The following is an 18,077-nucleotide window of genomic DNA, read 5'->3' on the forward strand; positions in this document are numbered from 1 at the left end:
TGATTTCAGAGAAGCCAAATTTATCTCCGCTCTCACTTTCTTGCATGCCAAATTCCTGAATAAATAAGTGAAATCTTTATCCCAAGGAAGCAGGGGGTGTGGGCTAAAATAGATACAGAAAGAGAAGGAGAAAAGAGAGGGAAACGGAAAACGGAGATGTCACAGGAATTCTCTGTGCCTCCAAAGGGACAATTTTATCACAGCTGGGACAATAAGTCCCAGCTAAGACAGGACACGCTGCTGCTTGGATGGGGCTGCTGTCCATTTCTAGGAAACAAAATAAGATTTCAAAAGCCTGGAAAATGAATTTTTATGAGCTGCTCACACACTTTAGCACCAGGCATCAAAGAAGTGGCACAAATCCTGATCCTCCCCTGGGATCCCTTTGGAATCCAGCTGATATTTGGGAGCACAAACTGAGCTTGCTGAGCAATGAAAATTCATATTTGCTTCAGCTGACATGTGCATTAACTGGAAAAAAAAACCACCCAAATGAATTAAAAATGAAGATTTCAGTTCGTGATGTGTGTTTGCAGATTAGAATACCAAAGGAAGAGACAGAGAATTTGTACAGTTCATGAAAAGCAATTCTGCTGAGTGATGCTCTCTGCAGGTTTGACACTGAGATTTAAAAGTAGCAACACTTTTTTTTGGTTCCCCCTAACAATACAACATTGATCTAAAAATAAAATATGGAACTGTGAGAATAAATGAACATCATGCAGCACCTTGGCTTCTTTGTGTTTCTCTGCAGCTTTCCTCCTCAGCCACAGCTAAATTTACAAGAAACAAGCAATGTAAAAAAAAAAATGCAGAGTCTAAGCACAAAAAAATTGATGGGGTGTGAGGAGAGGACAGGAAACCCAAGTTGACGGGAAACCCAAGTGACATTTGGGCTTAATACTGACTTAAAACCCCAATATTGCTCGTCAGGAAATGGGGAGAGGAAATGGAGTGATGTATAAATTAGGGGCTCCATCAAGGTGAAAGCTGCAGATCTGCTTTGTACCCTCCCAGGGGGAATCCAGCTGAGAGCTGCAGCAGAGGGGAAATCTGCAGAACAGGATGAGGACCTGCTCCAGGGGCACAGCTGTGCCCATCCTGCTGCTCCTGCTGCTGCTGCTGGGCACTGCCCGTGCCCAGCCCTCGTGCCTGCGCTTCCCCGAGCTGCTGCCCGCCAAGCTCAAAGAGCTCAGGATCAAGTTTGAGGAAATTAAGGATTATTTTGTAAGTATTGGTATTTCGTCTTCTCGTTTTTTTTACCTTTCTTGCAAAGTTCTGGGATCTGGAGGAGGGGGAAGTTTCCTCCCTGCAGAAATGATTTGGTTGTGTTGCGTTAAGAGCAGCTCAGTTTCGTTGCTCACTGAGAGAAAATCTGTCAAAGACCCATGGCTCAAATTTGAGGAAATCAGGGAGTATTTTGTAAGTATTGTTATTTTGTCTTCTGGTTTCTTTACCTTTCTTGCAAAGTTCTGGGATCTGGAGGAGGGGGAAGTTTCCTCCCTGCAGAAATGATTTGACTGTGTTAAGAGCAGCTCAGTTTCATTGCTCACTGAGAGAAAGTCTGCCAAAGAGTCAAAGAACTCAGGCTCAAATTTGAGGAAATTAAGGATTATTTTGTAAGAATTGTTATTTTATCTTCTCGTTTTTTACCTTTCTTGCAAAGTTCTGGGATCTGGAGGAGGGGGAAGTTTCCTCCCTGCAGAAATGATTTGACTGTGTTAAGAGCAACTCAGTTTCGTTGCTCACTGAGAGAAAGTCTGCCAAAGAGTCAAAGAGCTCAGGCTCAAATTTGAGGAAATTAAGGATTATTTTATAAGAATTGTTATTTTATCTTCTGGTTTCTTTACCTTTCTGGATCTGGAGGAGGGGGAAGTTTCCTCCCAGCAGAAATTATTCGGTTGTGTTGCGTTAAGAGCAGCTTGGTTTCGTTGCTCACTGAGAGAAAATCTGACAAAGAGTCATGGCTCAAAGAGCTGGGGCTCAAATTTGAGGAAATTAAGGATTATTGTTATTTTGTCTTTTGGTTTCTTTACCTTTCTTGCAAAGTTCTGGGATCTGGAGGAGGGGGAAGAGTTTCCTCCCTGCAGAAATGATTTGGTTGCGTTGCATTAAGAGCAGCTTGGTTTCGTTGCTCACTGAGAGAAAATCTGTCAGGCTCTTCTTCCTATTTTTTTCATTAACAATGAACTCGAGGTTTCACAATGAACCTCTGCAAATCTTTCCAGCCAAGCTTCCCCCAAAATATTGCAAACCAAGTTAATCACTGAATTATTAGGAAGGAAATAGTTTTTTCTTCAGGGCAACAAGGTCCTGCTGAAGTCAGTGCCAGGTGAAAAGGGAAATCTTTTGCTGCAGATTTTTTTTTCTTTGAAAGAACCACAAAACCTGCACAGGGTGTTTTGTGAGGGGTGGAGCACAACACCTGCACTGGTGCCTGTGCAAGGTGCCTGCCCTGCATCTCAGGAGCCTCAGGGCTGAGCAAACAGCTCATGATGCCCTCAGAGCATCTGCCCTGGCTGATAGAGGTGCTTGCTCACAGCCCTGTTGCTGTTTTAGTCCATGTCAATGTGTTTTAGCAATAAAACGAGATAATTCTCCAGATCGAATCTCAAGCTCATGTCATGGCTTGTGTTTGTCACCAAATGAACACAGCCAAGATTTCAGATGTTCAGCTGGCTGTGAATCTCACAGATAATGCTGAGAAGGAATATTTTGAACCTCTCAGGACAGCTTTTAAGGCTTGAATTCTTTGAGTGGTGCCAGGCCACCCCACTGCAGCTGGTGCCACAGAAGCACCATGAGAACAAACTCCCATTTCCCCATCCACAGGAGTTACAGGGGTAACCACACCAGGGGACTGACCCTCCTGCCCTGGCACAGAGCCTGCAGGGGCTGCCAGGGCTGCCAGGGCTCTGCCACCCCTCTGGAGAGCTTTGCTGTCTGCAGCAGCACCCTCAGACAGCACCCTGTGCAGCTCAGGGGTTTCACATGGACAAACCCAATGGCACCAAAGGCTGCGGGTGCATTTTCCTGCTGGCCTGACCCAACACAAATTCAGTGGCACCAAAGGCTGTGATTGCATTTTCCTGCTGGCCTGGCCCAGCAGCCCTTGTGCTGCCAGCTGTGGAGCAGAGTGGCTCCTCTGCCTGGTGCCACCTTGCTCTGCCGCACCTGCACTGGGTGACCTTTGCTGCAGGGTCAATGCAGCAAATCCTCCCCTAAATGCAAACAAGGGGAGGATCATTTGTTAGGGAATGGAAAGAGTGAAAAGCTCATTTCTCGATTCATTTTTCAATTCCATCCTCCCCCAGCAATCAAAAGATGACGACCTCAGCATCCAACTGCTCAGCTCTGACCTGCTGGAGGAAATCAAGGTAAGAATCTCAATGCCTTGCTGGTTCCTCCTCCTTCCCCCTCCTTGGGCAGGCATTTCACAAGAAGGGAAGCCAGCTGGAAACGGGGCCACGTGCTGCTGTCACCCTGCAGGGACACGTGTGGCGGTGGTGGGGCTGGCACGAGGCTGCCCCATGGCCAGGGTAGCTCCCACACCCTGCTCTGGTTTGGACAAGCTCTGGCCCAGCTCTGGTTTGTCCAAACCCACCTGTGATGGTGTTTGCAGGGGTCTTAGGATGAGGGAAGAGACGAGAATGTTGACTCAATGCTTCAGAAGGCTTGATTTATTATTTTATTTTATGATATATATAATATAATATAATATAATATAATATAATATAATATAATATAATATAATATAATATAATATAATATAATAATATTTGTAGCATATTATTAAAATATATTGTTTATTTCTATTATATAATTTATTATTTATGTTATTAGTAATATAAATAATAATATAATAATATATAGCAAATATTATATTATATTATATTATATTATATTATATTATATTATATTATATTATATTATATTATATTATATTATATTATATTATATTATATTATATCTTTACTAAAAGAATAGAAGAAGGGATTTCATCAGAAGGCTGGCTAAGAATAGAAAAAGAAAGAATGATAACAAAGGCTGGTGACTGACTGCGGCAGTCCAAGCCAGCTGACTGTGATTGGCCATTAATTAGAAACAACCACATGAGACCAATCACAGATGCACCTGTTGCATTCCACAGCAGCAGATAACCATTGTTTACACTTTGTTCCTGAGGCTTCTCAGCTTCTCAGGACACAAAACCCTAAGGAAAGGATTTTTCAGGAAATATCATGGCTACACCACCCCTGGTGCTGTTGGCCATCCCCAATGAGGTTTCCCCCTCCTGTCCCCAGGGGAGCCTGGGCTGCCAGTCGGTGTCGGAGATGATGGAATTCTACCTGGAGGAGGTTCTGCCCAGGGCCATGAGGAGCAGCAGCCAGCACCAGCACAGCATGGGCGACCTGGGCAACCTCCTGGTGAACCTCAGAGCCATGATGAGACGCTGTGTGAGTGGGGCTCAGCAGCTCGGGGACACTGACCAGGAGCAGGGCAGGACTGGGGGTGGGATGGGGTCTAGGGGTCCAGGCAGGCAGGATTTGTGGGATCCAGGGGCCCAGGATGGGGTTTGTGGGATCTAGGATGGGGTTTGTGGGATTTAGAGGTCCAAGCAGGCAGGGTTTGTGGGGTCCAGGATGGGGTTGGTGGGATCCAGAGGTCCAGGCAGGCAGGGTTTGTAGGATCCAGGGTTCCAGGATGGGGTTTATGGGATCCAGGATGGGGTTTGTGAGATCCAGGATGGGGTTTTTGGAATCTCAGGGTTCCAGGCAGGCAGAGTTTGTGGGGTTCAGGATGGGGTTTGTGGAATCCAGGATGGGGTTTGTAGGGTCCAGGGGTCCAGGGAGGGGTCTGTGGGGTCCAGGAGTCCAGAATGGGGTGTGTGGGATCCAGAGGTCCATATGCAGGCAGAGTTTGTGGGATCCAGGGATACAGGATGGGGTTTGTGGGATCCAGGGGTCCATCCAGGCTCAGTGGGTGGGATCCAGAGCTCCAGGATGGGATTTATGGGATCCAGAGCCCCAGGATGGGGTTTGTGGGATGCAGGGGTCCAGGATGGGGTTTGTGGGATGCAGGGGTCCAGGATAGGGTTTTTGGGACCCAGGGGTCCAGGATGGGGCTTGTGCCCACAGCAGTTCAGGGATGATGGTGCAGCCAGCCCTGCTCCAGCCTGGCTGGACACACAAAGGGAGGGCAGGAGGAGATCTGTCCCTTACCTGGGTGCTGGAGCTGCTGAAATCACACCTGGCATGGCCATGAGCCCATCCCTGGGGGCAGATGGGACAAACCCCGTGTCTCTGCTGTCCCCGGGGACTGGCAGCAGGGACACAGGGCTGGGGACAGGACGGGGAGAGCCCAGGCTGGGGTCACTCCAGGCTCCTTCAGCAGGGCACGGTGCAAACCTGCTGGAATTTGCACACAGGGGACAGGGAAGGTGGGGAGCAGCAGTGCCAGGGGACAGGAGCAGGGGACAGCCACCAGCAGAGCCCTGGCGAGGGACCCTGGGGCTGAGGCCGTGCTCTGGTGTCCCTTTGCAGCACAAATTCTTCACCTGTGAGGAGAGGAGCAGGAGCATGGAGCACGTCAAGGAGGCCTACAGCAGGGTAAGGAGCAGCAGGGAGCTGCTGCCACGGCAGGGCAGGGGGCTCAGGGGGGAACAGAACCCAAAAATGTCCTGAATCACATAAATTCTTGCAGCAGAGAGCGAGAATCTGGCGGGAATTCTGGAGGAAGGATGGGGATTCTGGAGTAAGGGGTGGGAAATCTGGAGGAAGGATGGGAATTCTGGAGCAAAGGTGGGAGTTCTGGAGCAAAGATGGGAATTCTGGAGTGAGGGTAGGAATTCTGGAGTAAAGGTAGGAATTCTGGAGGAAGGATGGGAATTCTGGATCAAAGGTGGGAATTCTGGAGCAGGGTGGGAATTCTGGATAGGGATGGGAATTCTGGAGCAGGGTTGGGAATTCTGGATCAGGGATGGCAATTCTGGAGCAGGGATGGCAATTCTGGAGCAGGGATGGGAATTCTGGAGGAAGGGTGGAAATTCTGGAATTCCCAGGGGATTGGGCATTGTCCATCACATATCTGGAGGTGTCCATGGAAGGAGAATTTGTGCAGGCATTGTCCACCACATACCTGTGACACCCCTGGCTTTCCCCTGCAGATGAAGAAGAATGGACTCTACAAGGCCATGGGAGAGTTTGACATCTTCATCAACTACATTGAAAGATATTTAACAATGAGGAGAAGGAACTGAGAGCACCCCTGGTTCTGCGTTTTCCACACCAAATCCTGTTACTTTAAAAATCACTTTAGGTTGCAAGAACTCAAATTAAGTTATCTCAAGGTTCAGGTCAAGAGTTACAGGTCAATAACTTCCAGCTTAATATTGTATTTAAGAGCTATTTTTGTAATAATTTTGTAATAGTTGAATTTATTATTTATTACTTCCAATACCTCAGTGTTGATGTTTACAGTATGTTTTGAAGAAAGGAGTGATGAGCTTGTAAATTACTATTTATTGTTTAATATTTTAATATTGTTTATTGTAGTGCTATTTTATTCATAGCTTCAAAACAACCAAAGCAGCATTTTTCTGGAGGGCAGACAATGAGCTGAGCTTATCCCAAGTGAATTAGGAGCAAGGCCAACTTTGAGTTCAACAAAATTTAATTTTAGGCAAATTACTCTCTTCTCATGTCCTAAATCTTTATTTATTTATGCAATTAGGTGGTTTTATGTTCAGGAGGAGAAAAATCCACAGCAACAGCATGGCTGACTCTACTTTAGATTTCAGCCTGTAGATTAGTCCAGACTAAATTTTAAAAATTAATAATGTTTGGTTCTAATAGAACTTCTTAAATATTGCTCAGTGTCTGCCTTCCAGAGCTGCTGAGTTGGCCACCCTGCACTTTCCAAAGTTAACCTTACTGTTCTCCAGTCTCTGATTGGGTTTTCCTCACTGTTTCACTGCTGTTCATTTTCTTTTACAACTTAGAGGATATTTAATTAACCACCATTTTAAGGTGGCTCAGGTAATTTGCATTCAAATCCTTGGGGCTGCTCCCAGCACTGCTGGGATTGGATTTTGGATCCTCATGAGCGGGAGCAGCTTCAGTGCCCCCAAAAGTGGCTGATTTTAGGGCTCAGCTTCCACCTCACCCTGGTGGACCCTGAGCCAGAGGAAAATGCCACAACCCCAAGAGAGGCTTTGACTTCTAATATTTAGAAGTTTAAAGGCCCCCAGCTGATGAAACACAGATTGGTGTTTGCTGTGCAAGTTCCCAGCTGAGGAGAGGTTATTTATATGGGATTTATTTCTGGTGGCAGCAGGGGATTCCTGCTGGAACTGGATGTTCCAGAGCAGGGCAGGAATGCTGCTCCATGGGTCGCTCCTCCTGCTGAAAGCTCAGGCTCAAGGGCAGCCAAAGACTGTAAAAACTTAAATTAAGCTTCTTACAAAGCACAGTAAGCTCCTGTTGAGCCAGTTCTGAGCTTGTCTTTCCCTCCAAACACCTTTGATATCCTGGGAGAAGCAAGGACAGCCCTGGAGCCAAGGACAACATCAGCACAGCTTCTGTCACTGGGTGAACTTCCACCTATTTATCTGAAATTATATTACAAGAAATCCTTTATTTTTGCTAATAAAGACTCTTTAATGAAGGCAGCCTCTGTCCTGTTCTTGTGGGCTCTCAGCAGGGCTGTAAATCAGCTCCAGCCCTGGGTGCTGTGCCAGGGTCACTGGGCTGGGAGAGTGCACAGAGCCAGCTGGGAAGGACCCCAGGGACACCTTTGCTTGTCTTAACAACCAGGGAGGTGAGAAAAACTGAGGTCTGGGACATTTAAAAGCAAATTTCTCACCAAATTCCTGGCATTGATCCCTTAGAGCAGGGAAACACCATGGGAGGAGCAATCCCTTGAATGGTGCAATCCTCCAGCAGCATCTTCCCAGTGCTGGAGCTCTGTCCATGGGATGCACTGCTTTAAAAAAACAGGGAAAAAGCCCAAATGATAGCTTGGAGAGCGGGGAGATCCAGGGCACCATCACAGGTGACCTAATTCCAGCTGGAATCCTGGCACCAGCATCACCCAGGGCCCCTCCAAGCTGCACCCTGACCTGTGCTGGGTGAGGGCAGCAGCTCTGCACATCCCTCAGCTCCCAGCATCAGCTAAACCCAAAATATCAGTGTGCTGAACATTGCCATGCAAGATGTTTTCCATTACCATCTGTATGGCAGATTACCTTTGTCAAGTGGGCAGTTTGCCTTATCTCTCTCTGAGTGACCACAATCACACCTCCCTGGGAGGGGACATTGCTGATAACAGCTATTGGATGTCCCTGCATGGCTGATAAGAACTGCAGCATCCCACTGGGAGATGTGAGCCCAGAGGGAGGAGCCAAGCATTCCTACCCGGATATAATCTGGAGATTCTGGAACACCAGCACAGCTTCTGCACTGGATTGCCCAGAGGAACAGCAGCTGCCTCTTCTTCCCCTGGATCTCCAGAGGCAGAGACTGCACCTTTCTCCAGGATCCCTGCTCCAGCAGAACCAGCCCTGGCACTGCAGGAGGGCTGAGCCACAATTCCAATGGGGCTGCTGCCAACAGCCTGACCCACAGGGTGTCAGGTTGGGTTCTGACACTGGCAGTGTTGTTCTAGTGTACTGCACTGTTTATTTTATCATTTTAATTTTTTTTCCCTTTCCCTATTTAAGGAACTGTTATTCCTGCTCCCATATTTTTGCCTGAGAGCCCCTTCATCTAAAATTTATAGCAATTTGGAGGGGTGGGGAGGGTTTACATTCTCCATTTCAGGGGAGGCTCCTGCCTTCCTTAGCAGACTCCTGGCTTTCCAAACCAAGACACAGTGTCTGGGGAAAAAAAAAAAAAACCACCATAAACCACAGCCTTTTGCTCCTCCGGGCTCCCCAAAATCTGCTGCGAGCCCCAGCAGGGCTGAGGCGGTTCCTGCCAATCTCAGTGGCAGTCTGGGTGTTACAGTAAGAGCACGAAGCCGTGGTAGAGATCAAAGGTGGTGGTTTCTGGTTTTGTTATCCCACAGAAGTTGGGTTTCCTTGCTGGGTATCCTCCCCCTGAGAGCGCTGCCAGCTCAGCAGCCCCAGTCCTGAGAGCCTAAATCACCTCGCAGCCTCTCTGCCCCAGGGCTGAGCTTCCACCAGCCCAAATTCTGCATCCCCACTGCTGCCTCGGGGAGCTACTCCTTCTGCTTTTGCTTTTTCTCTCTTTAGAACCTTTCCTCAAAGCCCTGAGCACCCGGTGCTGTGCTTGCTGCCAGGGAAAATAATTCACTTTCTTCATCGTCTGCTGTTGGCCAACGTGAGGAGGGCAAATCCCAGCTGAACACCAGGGTGGAAGTGTGTCCTGAACACAGCAGGACAGACAGACAGACTGAGGAACCAAACCTCACTGGCCTCTTTCTTGGGACAGGAAAAAATTTATCTCTTGCCACGAGGAAGATGAGCACCTCCTCCATGAGCCTTCAGCCTCCCACAAAGCCCAGAGACAAGCCTTGAGGTGATGTGAGGGACCTTAAACACAAAAAGGGGCAAAATTAAAACAAACTCTGCTGTAATTCCATCTGAATTGCAGAAGCTTTCAGAACTTTCCTCATTTTGTTGTGGTTGTAGTTTTAACATTTGTTATTTAACTTGAACTGGTTGAACCGCTCAGGCCCACGCAGCTCCTGCCTCTCTGTGCCCTAGATTTTGGCAGCACGTGACTGAAATTGGGGTTTTTGCCTTGAAAGAGGCCAAGGGGAGCAACAAAACCAGGGCTGAGAACCCCAGCTGGGCATGTAGGTCATGGAGGGCATGGCCCTGGCTTTGCAGAGCTGCCAATTCCTTCCCTCAGGCGGAGAGAGGCTGAGTAATCACCAGAGCTGGGTGCTAAGAACAGGACCACACTCCTGGTACTAAAGTGATTTCAGCATTTATTCTTGTCACAGACACATTTTATGAAAAATCCTTTCATTAGGATTTTTTCTTCTGAGAAGCTGAGAGGCCTCAGGAACAAAATGCAAACAATGGTTATCTGCTGCTGTGGAATGCAACAGGTGCATCTGTGATTGGTCTCATGGGGTTGTTTCCAATTAATGGCCAATCACAGTCAGCTGGCTCAGACTCTCTGTCCAAGACACAAACCTTTGTTATCATTATTTCTTTTTCTATTCTTAGCTAGCCTTCGGATGAAATCCTTTCTTCTATTCTTTTAGTATAGTTTTAATGTAATATATATCATAAAATAATAAATCAAGCCTTCTGAAACACGGAGTCAACGTTCTCGTCTCTTCGCTCATCCTGAGACCCCTGTGAACACCCTCACAAGGAAAGGGATTCAATCCTGCCACACCAACCTGGCAGAGGCTTTGTCCCATCCCTGCTGCTGCCAGAGCCTGTTCAGAGCAGGAAAAGAGCAGGTGAATGGTGGTTATGGGGCAAGGAAAGCCACACAATCCTCCAGGTGGCTCGCAGGCGGAGCAGGGGCTGTGTGGGGCTGGTGGGAGTGGTGGGGACCTACCCTGGAGGTTCTCAGCAGGTCCTTAGCAGGTTCCCAGCAAACTGCCAAGTTCTCAGCAAGGTGTAGGTCCTCTGCAGGTCCTCATCAGGTTCTCTGCAGGTTCTCACCAGGTTCTCAGCAGATTCCCTTGCAGGTTCTCAGTTAGTTCTCCACAGGTTCTCACCAGGTTCTCACCAGGTTCTCAGCAGATTCCCTTGCAGGTTCTCAGTTAGTTCTCCACAGGTTCTCACCAGGTTCTCACCAGGTTCTCAGCAGATTCCCTTGCAGGTTCTCAGTAAGTTCTCCACAGGTTCTCAGCAAGATGCCAAGTTCTCGTGACATTCTCAGCAGGTTCCCAGCAAAGTGCAGGTTCCCAGCAGGTTTCCAGTACGTTCCCAGCAGGTTCTCACCAGGTTCTCAAAAAGGTGCCAGGTTCTCAGCAGGATCACAGCATGTTCCCAGCAGGTTCTCAGCAAGGTTCCCGTTTCCCAGCAAGGTACCAGATTCTCAGCAGGTTCTGAGCAGGTTGTCACCAGGTTCTCACCGGGTTCTCTGCAGGTTCTCACCAGGTTCTCTGCAGGTTCTCTGCAGGTTCTCACCAGGTTCTCAGCACAGGGCTGGGCTGTGCCACAGCCGAGCCACTGGCAGCCCCAGAGCCTCAGAGCTGGGGGTTTCACAATGACTCAGGGCTGAGAGAAAAGGAGCCCAGGCAGGCTGGGAGAGCAGCACCCACAGGAGCAGCACCCACAGGAGCAGCACCATCAGGAGATTGTCATCACTGTCCCCTCTGTGCTCTGTCATTGCATCCTCACACAGCCTGGGCTCTGCACAGGACTCAGATCCAAAATCAAACCCCAGGGAGGCTCCTGATCACACAGGGGTTTGGATTGGAAGGGAATTTATTGATCATATTGTTCCCACCTCATGCCATGGGCTGGGGCACCTTCCACCATCCCAGATTGTTCCAGGCCACATCCAACCTGGCCTTGAAAGTTTCCAGGGACAGGGCAGCCCCCACCTCTCCCAGCAGCCTATTGCAGTGCTTTACCACCTTGCTTTTAAAACGTTTCTCCCTTATATCTAGTCTAAATCTACTCTATTTTAATTAAACCCATTCTCCGCTGTATGAGCTCCTCTGAGATGTTCATCCCCACCTTCATTAAAGCTCCCTTTAGGTACCAAAATCCCACAGAGCAGCAGGGACAGGTGAGGGCACAGAGCTGGCACCCTGTGACATTTCTGAGCGCCACCCCAGCCAGCAGTGCATCCATGTGTGACATTAATTAACGTGTGACATTAATTAACGTGGGTGTGGGACAGGCACTGCCCCTCCTGGGGCTGGTGGAGGCAGTGCAGATGCTCAGGGATGCTGATTTAGAGGTTTAACACCAGCAGTTCTCATTTTCTGCCTTGTGACCTGCTGCCTTCGGCCTCTTGGCAGGGTCTCTCCACCATTTCATCACACCCTGAAGCAACCAAACCATCTCCTTTGCTCCAGAGCTGGACTACAAAGTTCCTTTCCTGGCAGCAGCAGCACCAGATTTACTTTTTCTCTGAGCTGAAATTCGGTTTCCTGGCTCTTTTGCAACGCTGGGCCCAGCTGCTGTGACTGGCACATCTCACACACCATCTCCACAACCTGCTGGGGCTGATTTTCAGAGCTTTGCCTTTCCTGGTTGGAAAAGCCTGGAGCAGGATTCCTGCGGGCCTGTTACACTTTGATGGAGCAATTTCTGAAGAGAACATCACTCTGAGTGAAAATCACATCTCCTTCTGCTTTCACAGCCAGATTTCCATCACCAGCTGTCCTTTTACAGCCAGGATCCCTGCAGCCCCAGGCCTGAGCAGGCTGATCTCATGGATTTTCAGAAATCCAGCATTCTCTGAGCAGTAACCAATTCAACCATGTGCAGGCCAAGGTTTGCCTTTCCTGGTTAGAAAAGCGTGGAGCAGGATTCCTGAGGGCCTGTTACACTTTGATGGAGCAATTTCTGAAGAAAACCTTGCTTTCAGCAAAAATCACATCACCTTCTGCTTTCACAGCCAGATTTCCATCACCAGCTGTCCTTCTACAGCCAGGATCCCTGCAGCCCCAGGCCTGAGCAGGGGCTGATCCCATGGATTTTCAGAGATCCGGCATTTTCTGAATTTGCAAAAATGTGCAGGCCAAGCTTTGCATCATAAAATCCTGACATTCCCCTGATGTTCCTGGTCTAATCCTTAATAAAAATACAACCATCAGCTGATTTTGCACCGAATTTTTGCCTTTTTGAGTTGTCCAGCTTACCAGGAGGTGTTCCCAAGGTACAAACCAACCCAAAGCAACCAAGCCAAAGCTTCCTTGGCCAAAAGGAGCCTGGGCGTGGAAAAACAACCACCCTCATGGGAAAACAACCACTCTCAGTGCTAAATCAGGGAACTAAACAGTAAATAATCACAAAGCAAAGGGCAGGAGTGAAACAGCAACCAGCTGAGGGCTCCTCATTGCCGTTGCACAACGCTCCTTCCTCCTGCACATCCACACCAGCCACAGGACATTTTGTGCTCCTGGGGCTGTCCAGAGTTGACCAACACCATGGGAGCAGAGCAAACCACGGCTGGAGGAAGGGGCTTCACCCCCATCCTTGCAAGAGCAGCAGAAACTTCTGGTGAGCGCAGATAAGAACAGAGATCTTCGTGATTCATCCCCTCCCCGGTGATCAGCCTGGAGCACAGCCAGATTTTTTGATCAAAATCACCTCAAAAGCAAGAAATATATCTTTTTTTAAATATTTTTTTTTCCTTAGCAGGAAGCTTGCTGCTAAAAATAAAGCAGGTGGGCTGAGGAGAGAGGGGTTATTTTTCTACTAACCACTAAAAATTTCAAATGTTGCACTGAATTGTTCACTGATTCCCCTGGAGTCAGCAGGTCTCAGGTCCCCCCAGGTTTCCATGCAGCTGACTCCTGCAAATCATTGTGGCCATCACCTCCCTCAGGTCCCAGAGCAACATTTTGGTCCTCAGTCCAAGATTTTGCTCCTCAATCCAAGATTTTACATCCTGGCTGCCCTTGGGTTGTTTTTCCCAAAGGTGATGGAACCACAGAGCGATTCTGGAAGGGATCTTGAATTTCATCTCCTTCCAGCCATGATGCGTGAACCCATCTCACCTTCCCCAGCACAAAACTGAATTCCTTCCTGCTGCTTTTCCCATCCTTACCTGCACAGAGCCCCCCAGAATCCCAGCACTTCTCCTCTTCCCTCTCCAGCCAATTTATTTACAGCTCCCTGTGAGCAGATCTGCCCCAAAATTCGGGTTTCAAACCTAAAAGCACCAAAACACAGCCCTGGGTGAGTAAAACTGTTCTCACCCCACCCACACTGCCCCAGCTATTCCTTTTAGCACCAGCAGCTTCGCAGAAAACAGCCCCGGGTTTCAGCCACCCAGGCACTGAAAGCAGTGACACAAAGAGAGAGCCGGCAGCCAAAACCCCTCCAGGGGGACAATTCTGCTGGGGAGGGAGGGACAGGGGAGGTGACACCGTGGGCAGCCTTCTTCTCCAGGGTTGGGATGGTCAGGAAAGCCTGGGAAGCTCCAGGACCACCCTGGGAAGCTTCAGAGACACCATGGGAAGCTCTAGGACCATTCTAGAAACTCCAGAACCACCCTGGGAAGCTCCAGGACCACCGTGGGAAGCTCCAGGACTGCTATGGGAAACTTCATGACCACCCTGGAAAGCTCCAGGACCATCTTGGGAAGCTCTAGGACACCACGGAAAGCTTCAGAGCCCCCCTGGAAAGCTTCAGGACCATTCTGGACACTCCAGAGCCACCATGGGAAGCTTCAGGACCACCCTGGAAAGCTTCAGAGCCACCATGGGAAGCTCCAGCATCATCCTGGAAGCTTCAGGACCATCATGGGAAGCTCCAGGATCATCCTGAGAAGCTTCAGAGCTATCATGGGAAGCTCCAGGACCATCTTGGAAGCTTCAGAACCACCATGGGAAGCTCCAGGATCACCATGGGAAGCCTGAGAACCACCCTGGGAAGCTTCATGGCCACCTTGGGAAGTTCAGGACCATCCTGGAAGCTTCAGGGCCACTATGGGAAACTTCAAGACCACCCTGGGAAGTTTCATGGCTACCCTGGGAAGTTCCAGGACCATCTTGGGAAGCTCCAGGACCACCATGAGAAGCTTCAGGACCATCCTGGAAGCTTCAGGACCACTGTGGGAAACTTCATGATCACCATGGAAAGCTCCAGAACCATCTTGGGAAGCTCCACACCATCCTGGGAAGCTTCAGAGACACCATGGGAAGTTCCAGAACCATCTTGGAAGCTTCAGGGCCACAATGGGAAGATCCAGGACCATCCTGGAAGGTTCAGGACCACACTGGAAAGCTTCAGAGCCATCATGGGAAGCTCCAGGACCATCCCGAGAAGCTCCAGCACCATCCTGGAATCTCCAGGACCACCCTGGGAATCTCCAGGACCACCCTGGGAAGTTTCAGAGCCATTCTGGAAACTCCAGAGTCACTATGGGAAGCTTCAGGACCACTCTGGGAAGCTTCAGACCACTATGGGAAACTTCATAACCACCCTGGGAAGCTCCAGGGCCATCATGGGAAGCTCCAGGACCATCTTTGGAAGATCCAGGATCACCCTGGGAAGCTTCAGAGCCACCATGAGAAGTTCCAGAACCATCCTGGAAGGTTCAGGACCACCCTGGAAAACTTCAGGGCCATTCTGGCAACTCCAGAGCCACCATGGGAAGCTCCAGAACCACCCTGGGAAGTTTAAGAGTCACCCTGGGAAGCTCCAGGACCATCTTGGAAGCTTCAGGACCATCATGGGAAGCTCCAGACCCACCATGGGAAGCTCCAGGGCCACCCTGGAGGCCTGGTGTCCACTGCTGGCTTCAATCCAGTGCCCAGCTGAGGGAAATGGAGAGGGAAATGAGCTGTGGGTGCTTGCTCTGCTCTTCCCTCCCCAAACACACACAGAAAACATCTCAAGCCACACATCTTCCCGCCGGGGTTGAGATTTGTGTCAGTGAGCACCGTAATTTCCAAAACAGGATCTCTGTAACAAAAGAAACCCAAACCTCATCCCCGCCCTGAGGCAAACTGAGGGTTCACTGCCAGGATTTGCGTTTGGTTAGAGAATCTTTGTTTGGGTTGTTTTTTTTTTCCAAAACGTGGAACCTGCGCAAGGCTGCGAGACCTCGGGGGATGGAAACTGCTGCGGGTGCTTCACACCCTTCACACATCTGGGTGCTGTGTCTGACACCTGCGGGGGCTGCAGCGGCCACGGGAGCGGCAGCAGGCACCGAGCACAGCCCGGGCAGTGCCAGGGACCAGCCCAGCCCGAGGGGCCCCGCCTGGCACAGAGGGCTGCAGGGGGAGGCCGGAGCTCCCTGGCTGCTCCCACCTCGCAGCATCGCTGTGGCGTTTCACTCCCTGCAGCCCCAGCAGGAGGAGAGGAGGGGGAGGAAGGCTCCTGAGCACCTCGCCCCTTCCTCCTCTCCTGCAGCCCCGACACCGGTGGCGGCAGCGGGGACCGGGCACAGCCCCGGCGGTGACAGCAGGGACAGGGCACAGCCCCGGCAGCCCCGACACCGGGCAGGCACAGTGTCTGTCTGTCTGTCTGTCTGTCTGTCTGTCTGTTTGTCCCCTGCCAGCACCCGGGCATGGCACCCGCGGCCCCGTGTGCCACAGCATCACCCACAGCATCCACAGCACCCCACATTGTCCCACAGCCCCCCACAGCATCCACAGCATCATCAAGATCCACAGCATCCCACATTACCCCACAGCACCCCACACTGTCCCAAAGCATCCCACAGCACCCCACACCATCATCCACATCATCCACATTACCCCCCGTCATCCTACATCAACCCACATCACCCCACAGCATCCACAGCACCCCACAGCATCATCCCATACAATCCCACATCACCCCACAGCATCCACAGCACGACACATCACCCTATCCCCTCCCAAAGCGTCCTACATCACCCTATAGCACCCCACATCACCCCATACCCTCCCAAAGCATCCCACATCATCCACAGCACCCCTCATCACCCACACCCTCCCAGAGCATCCAATATCACCCCACAGCATCATCCCATAAAATCCCATAGCACCCCACACCATCCCACAGCACCCTACATCACCCCACCCTCCTAAAGCATCCCAAATCACCCCATAGCATCATCCACATCATCCACAGCACCCCTCATCATCCTACATCAGCCCACATCCCCCCACACCCTCCCAAAACATCCCACATCACCCCATAGCATCCCACAGCACCCCACACCATCATCCCACAGCATCATCCCATACAATCCCATAGCACCCCACACCATCCCACCACACTCCATAGCATCCATAGCACCCCACACCATCATCCCACACAATCCCACATCACCCCATAGCACCCCACACCATTATCCCACACAATCCCATAGCCCCCCACCCCATCCCACAGCACCCCACAGCATCCACAGCACCCCACATCACCCCATACCCTCCCAAAGCACCCCATAGCATCATCTCACCCCATCCCACATCAGCCCAGAGCCCCAGCCCAGGGGTGACACGTGCTGGGCAGGGATGTCCCTCTGTCCCCAAGCAAAGGGCTGTTGTGTCCCCAGAGAACACCCAGGGGGGCTCAGCCTTTCTGGTGGCAAAAAAAGCAATTTTGGGACACAGAGAGAGAGCAGCTGGAGCACTGTGGGTTCTTCACAGCCACACAAGCAACAGGAGAGACTTTGTGACTCTTTGAGTGTCTTTAATCCAAAGGACTGAAGAGCAGACTGGGAAGATTAGTATAAGCCAACAGACAAAAACAATTTAAAAAAATTAAAAAAAAAAAAAAAGGGGGGGGGTAAAAACCAGTTTTGCAAAACAAATTAAAATTCCATACAGTGTCTAAAAAGATCACCTAAAAACTAAACCTTAAAAAATTGTTTTTCCCCATTCAAACACATTTAACGAAGTGACAAAATAATAATAATAATAATCATCATCATCATCATCCATGGACTAAAGACTTCAGAGCAGCTGCAGGCCCACAGACAGACACACACCCCACACGGACAGACAGACAGGGAGGGCTGGGGTGCTGCTTTTTGGCTCCTGTGCTTGATTTGGGACCCTCCCCAGGACAGCAGGACAGCTCTCTGTCCCTGGAGCCTGCTTCTAGCCAGCATCCACACAGGGAACACTCTGTCTGGGTTTCAGCTCTACAGTAGTTTTTAAAAAATATTTATATGTTCTATACCCTAAAAAGGTCACCACAGGAGTTTCCATGTCTTTGGAAGGAAGGAGGAGGAAAAGAAAAAAAAAATATATATATATAAATCAAAACTGTTTCACAAAAGAAAAATAAAAATCCAATTATTGGCGGCGTTCACCTACAGGACAAAAAAATCCCTGGCTGCAGGTGTGGATCTGAGAGGGGGGAGGATCTCACCACCTGCTCCAGAAAGGTCAGAAACACAGGTGAGTAGCTAAAAATAACTAGTCTGGTATAAATGTCTGAATTCCATGCGCTCGATAGAACAGTC

General features: G+C 49.8%; 1 protein-coding gene across 1 annotated transcript; it reads left to right on the forward strand.

Annotated features, from left to right (window-relative positions):
- Positions 1-1,004: 1,004 nt before the first annotated feature.
- On the forward strand, positions 1,005-7,660 carry IL10 (interleukin 10). The gene is made up of 5 exons (XM_014274312.2): positions 1,005-1,227; positions 3,315-3,377; positions 4,305-4,457; positions 5,544-5,609; positions 6,167-7,660. Exons 1-5 carry the CDS (start codon positions 1,066-1,068, stop codon positions 6,257-6,259), a joined length of 537 nt encoding a protein of 178 aa, XP_014129787.2. The 5' UTR covers positions 1,005-1,065; the 3' UTR covers positions 6,260-7,660.
- The last annotated feature ends 10,417 nt before the right edge of the window (positions 7,661-18,077 follow it).

Source organism: Zonotrichia albicollis, chromosome 28 (genome assembly GCF_047830755.1).
Source record: "Zonotrichia albicollis isolate bZonAlb1 chromosome 28, bZonAlb1.hap1, whole genome shotgun sequence".
Taxonomy (NCBI): Eukaryota; Metazoa; Chordata; class Aves; order Passeriformes; family Passerellidae; genus Zonotrichia; species Zonotrichia albicollis.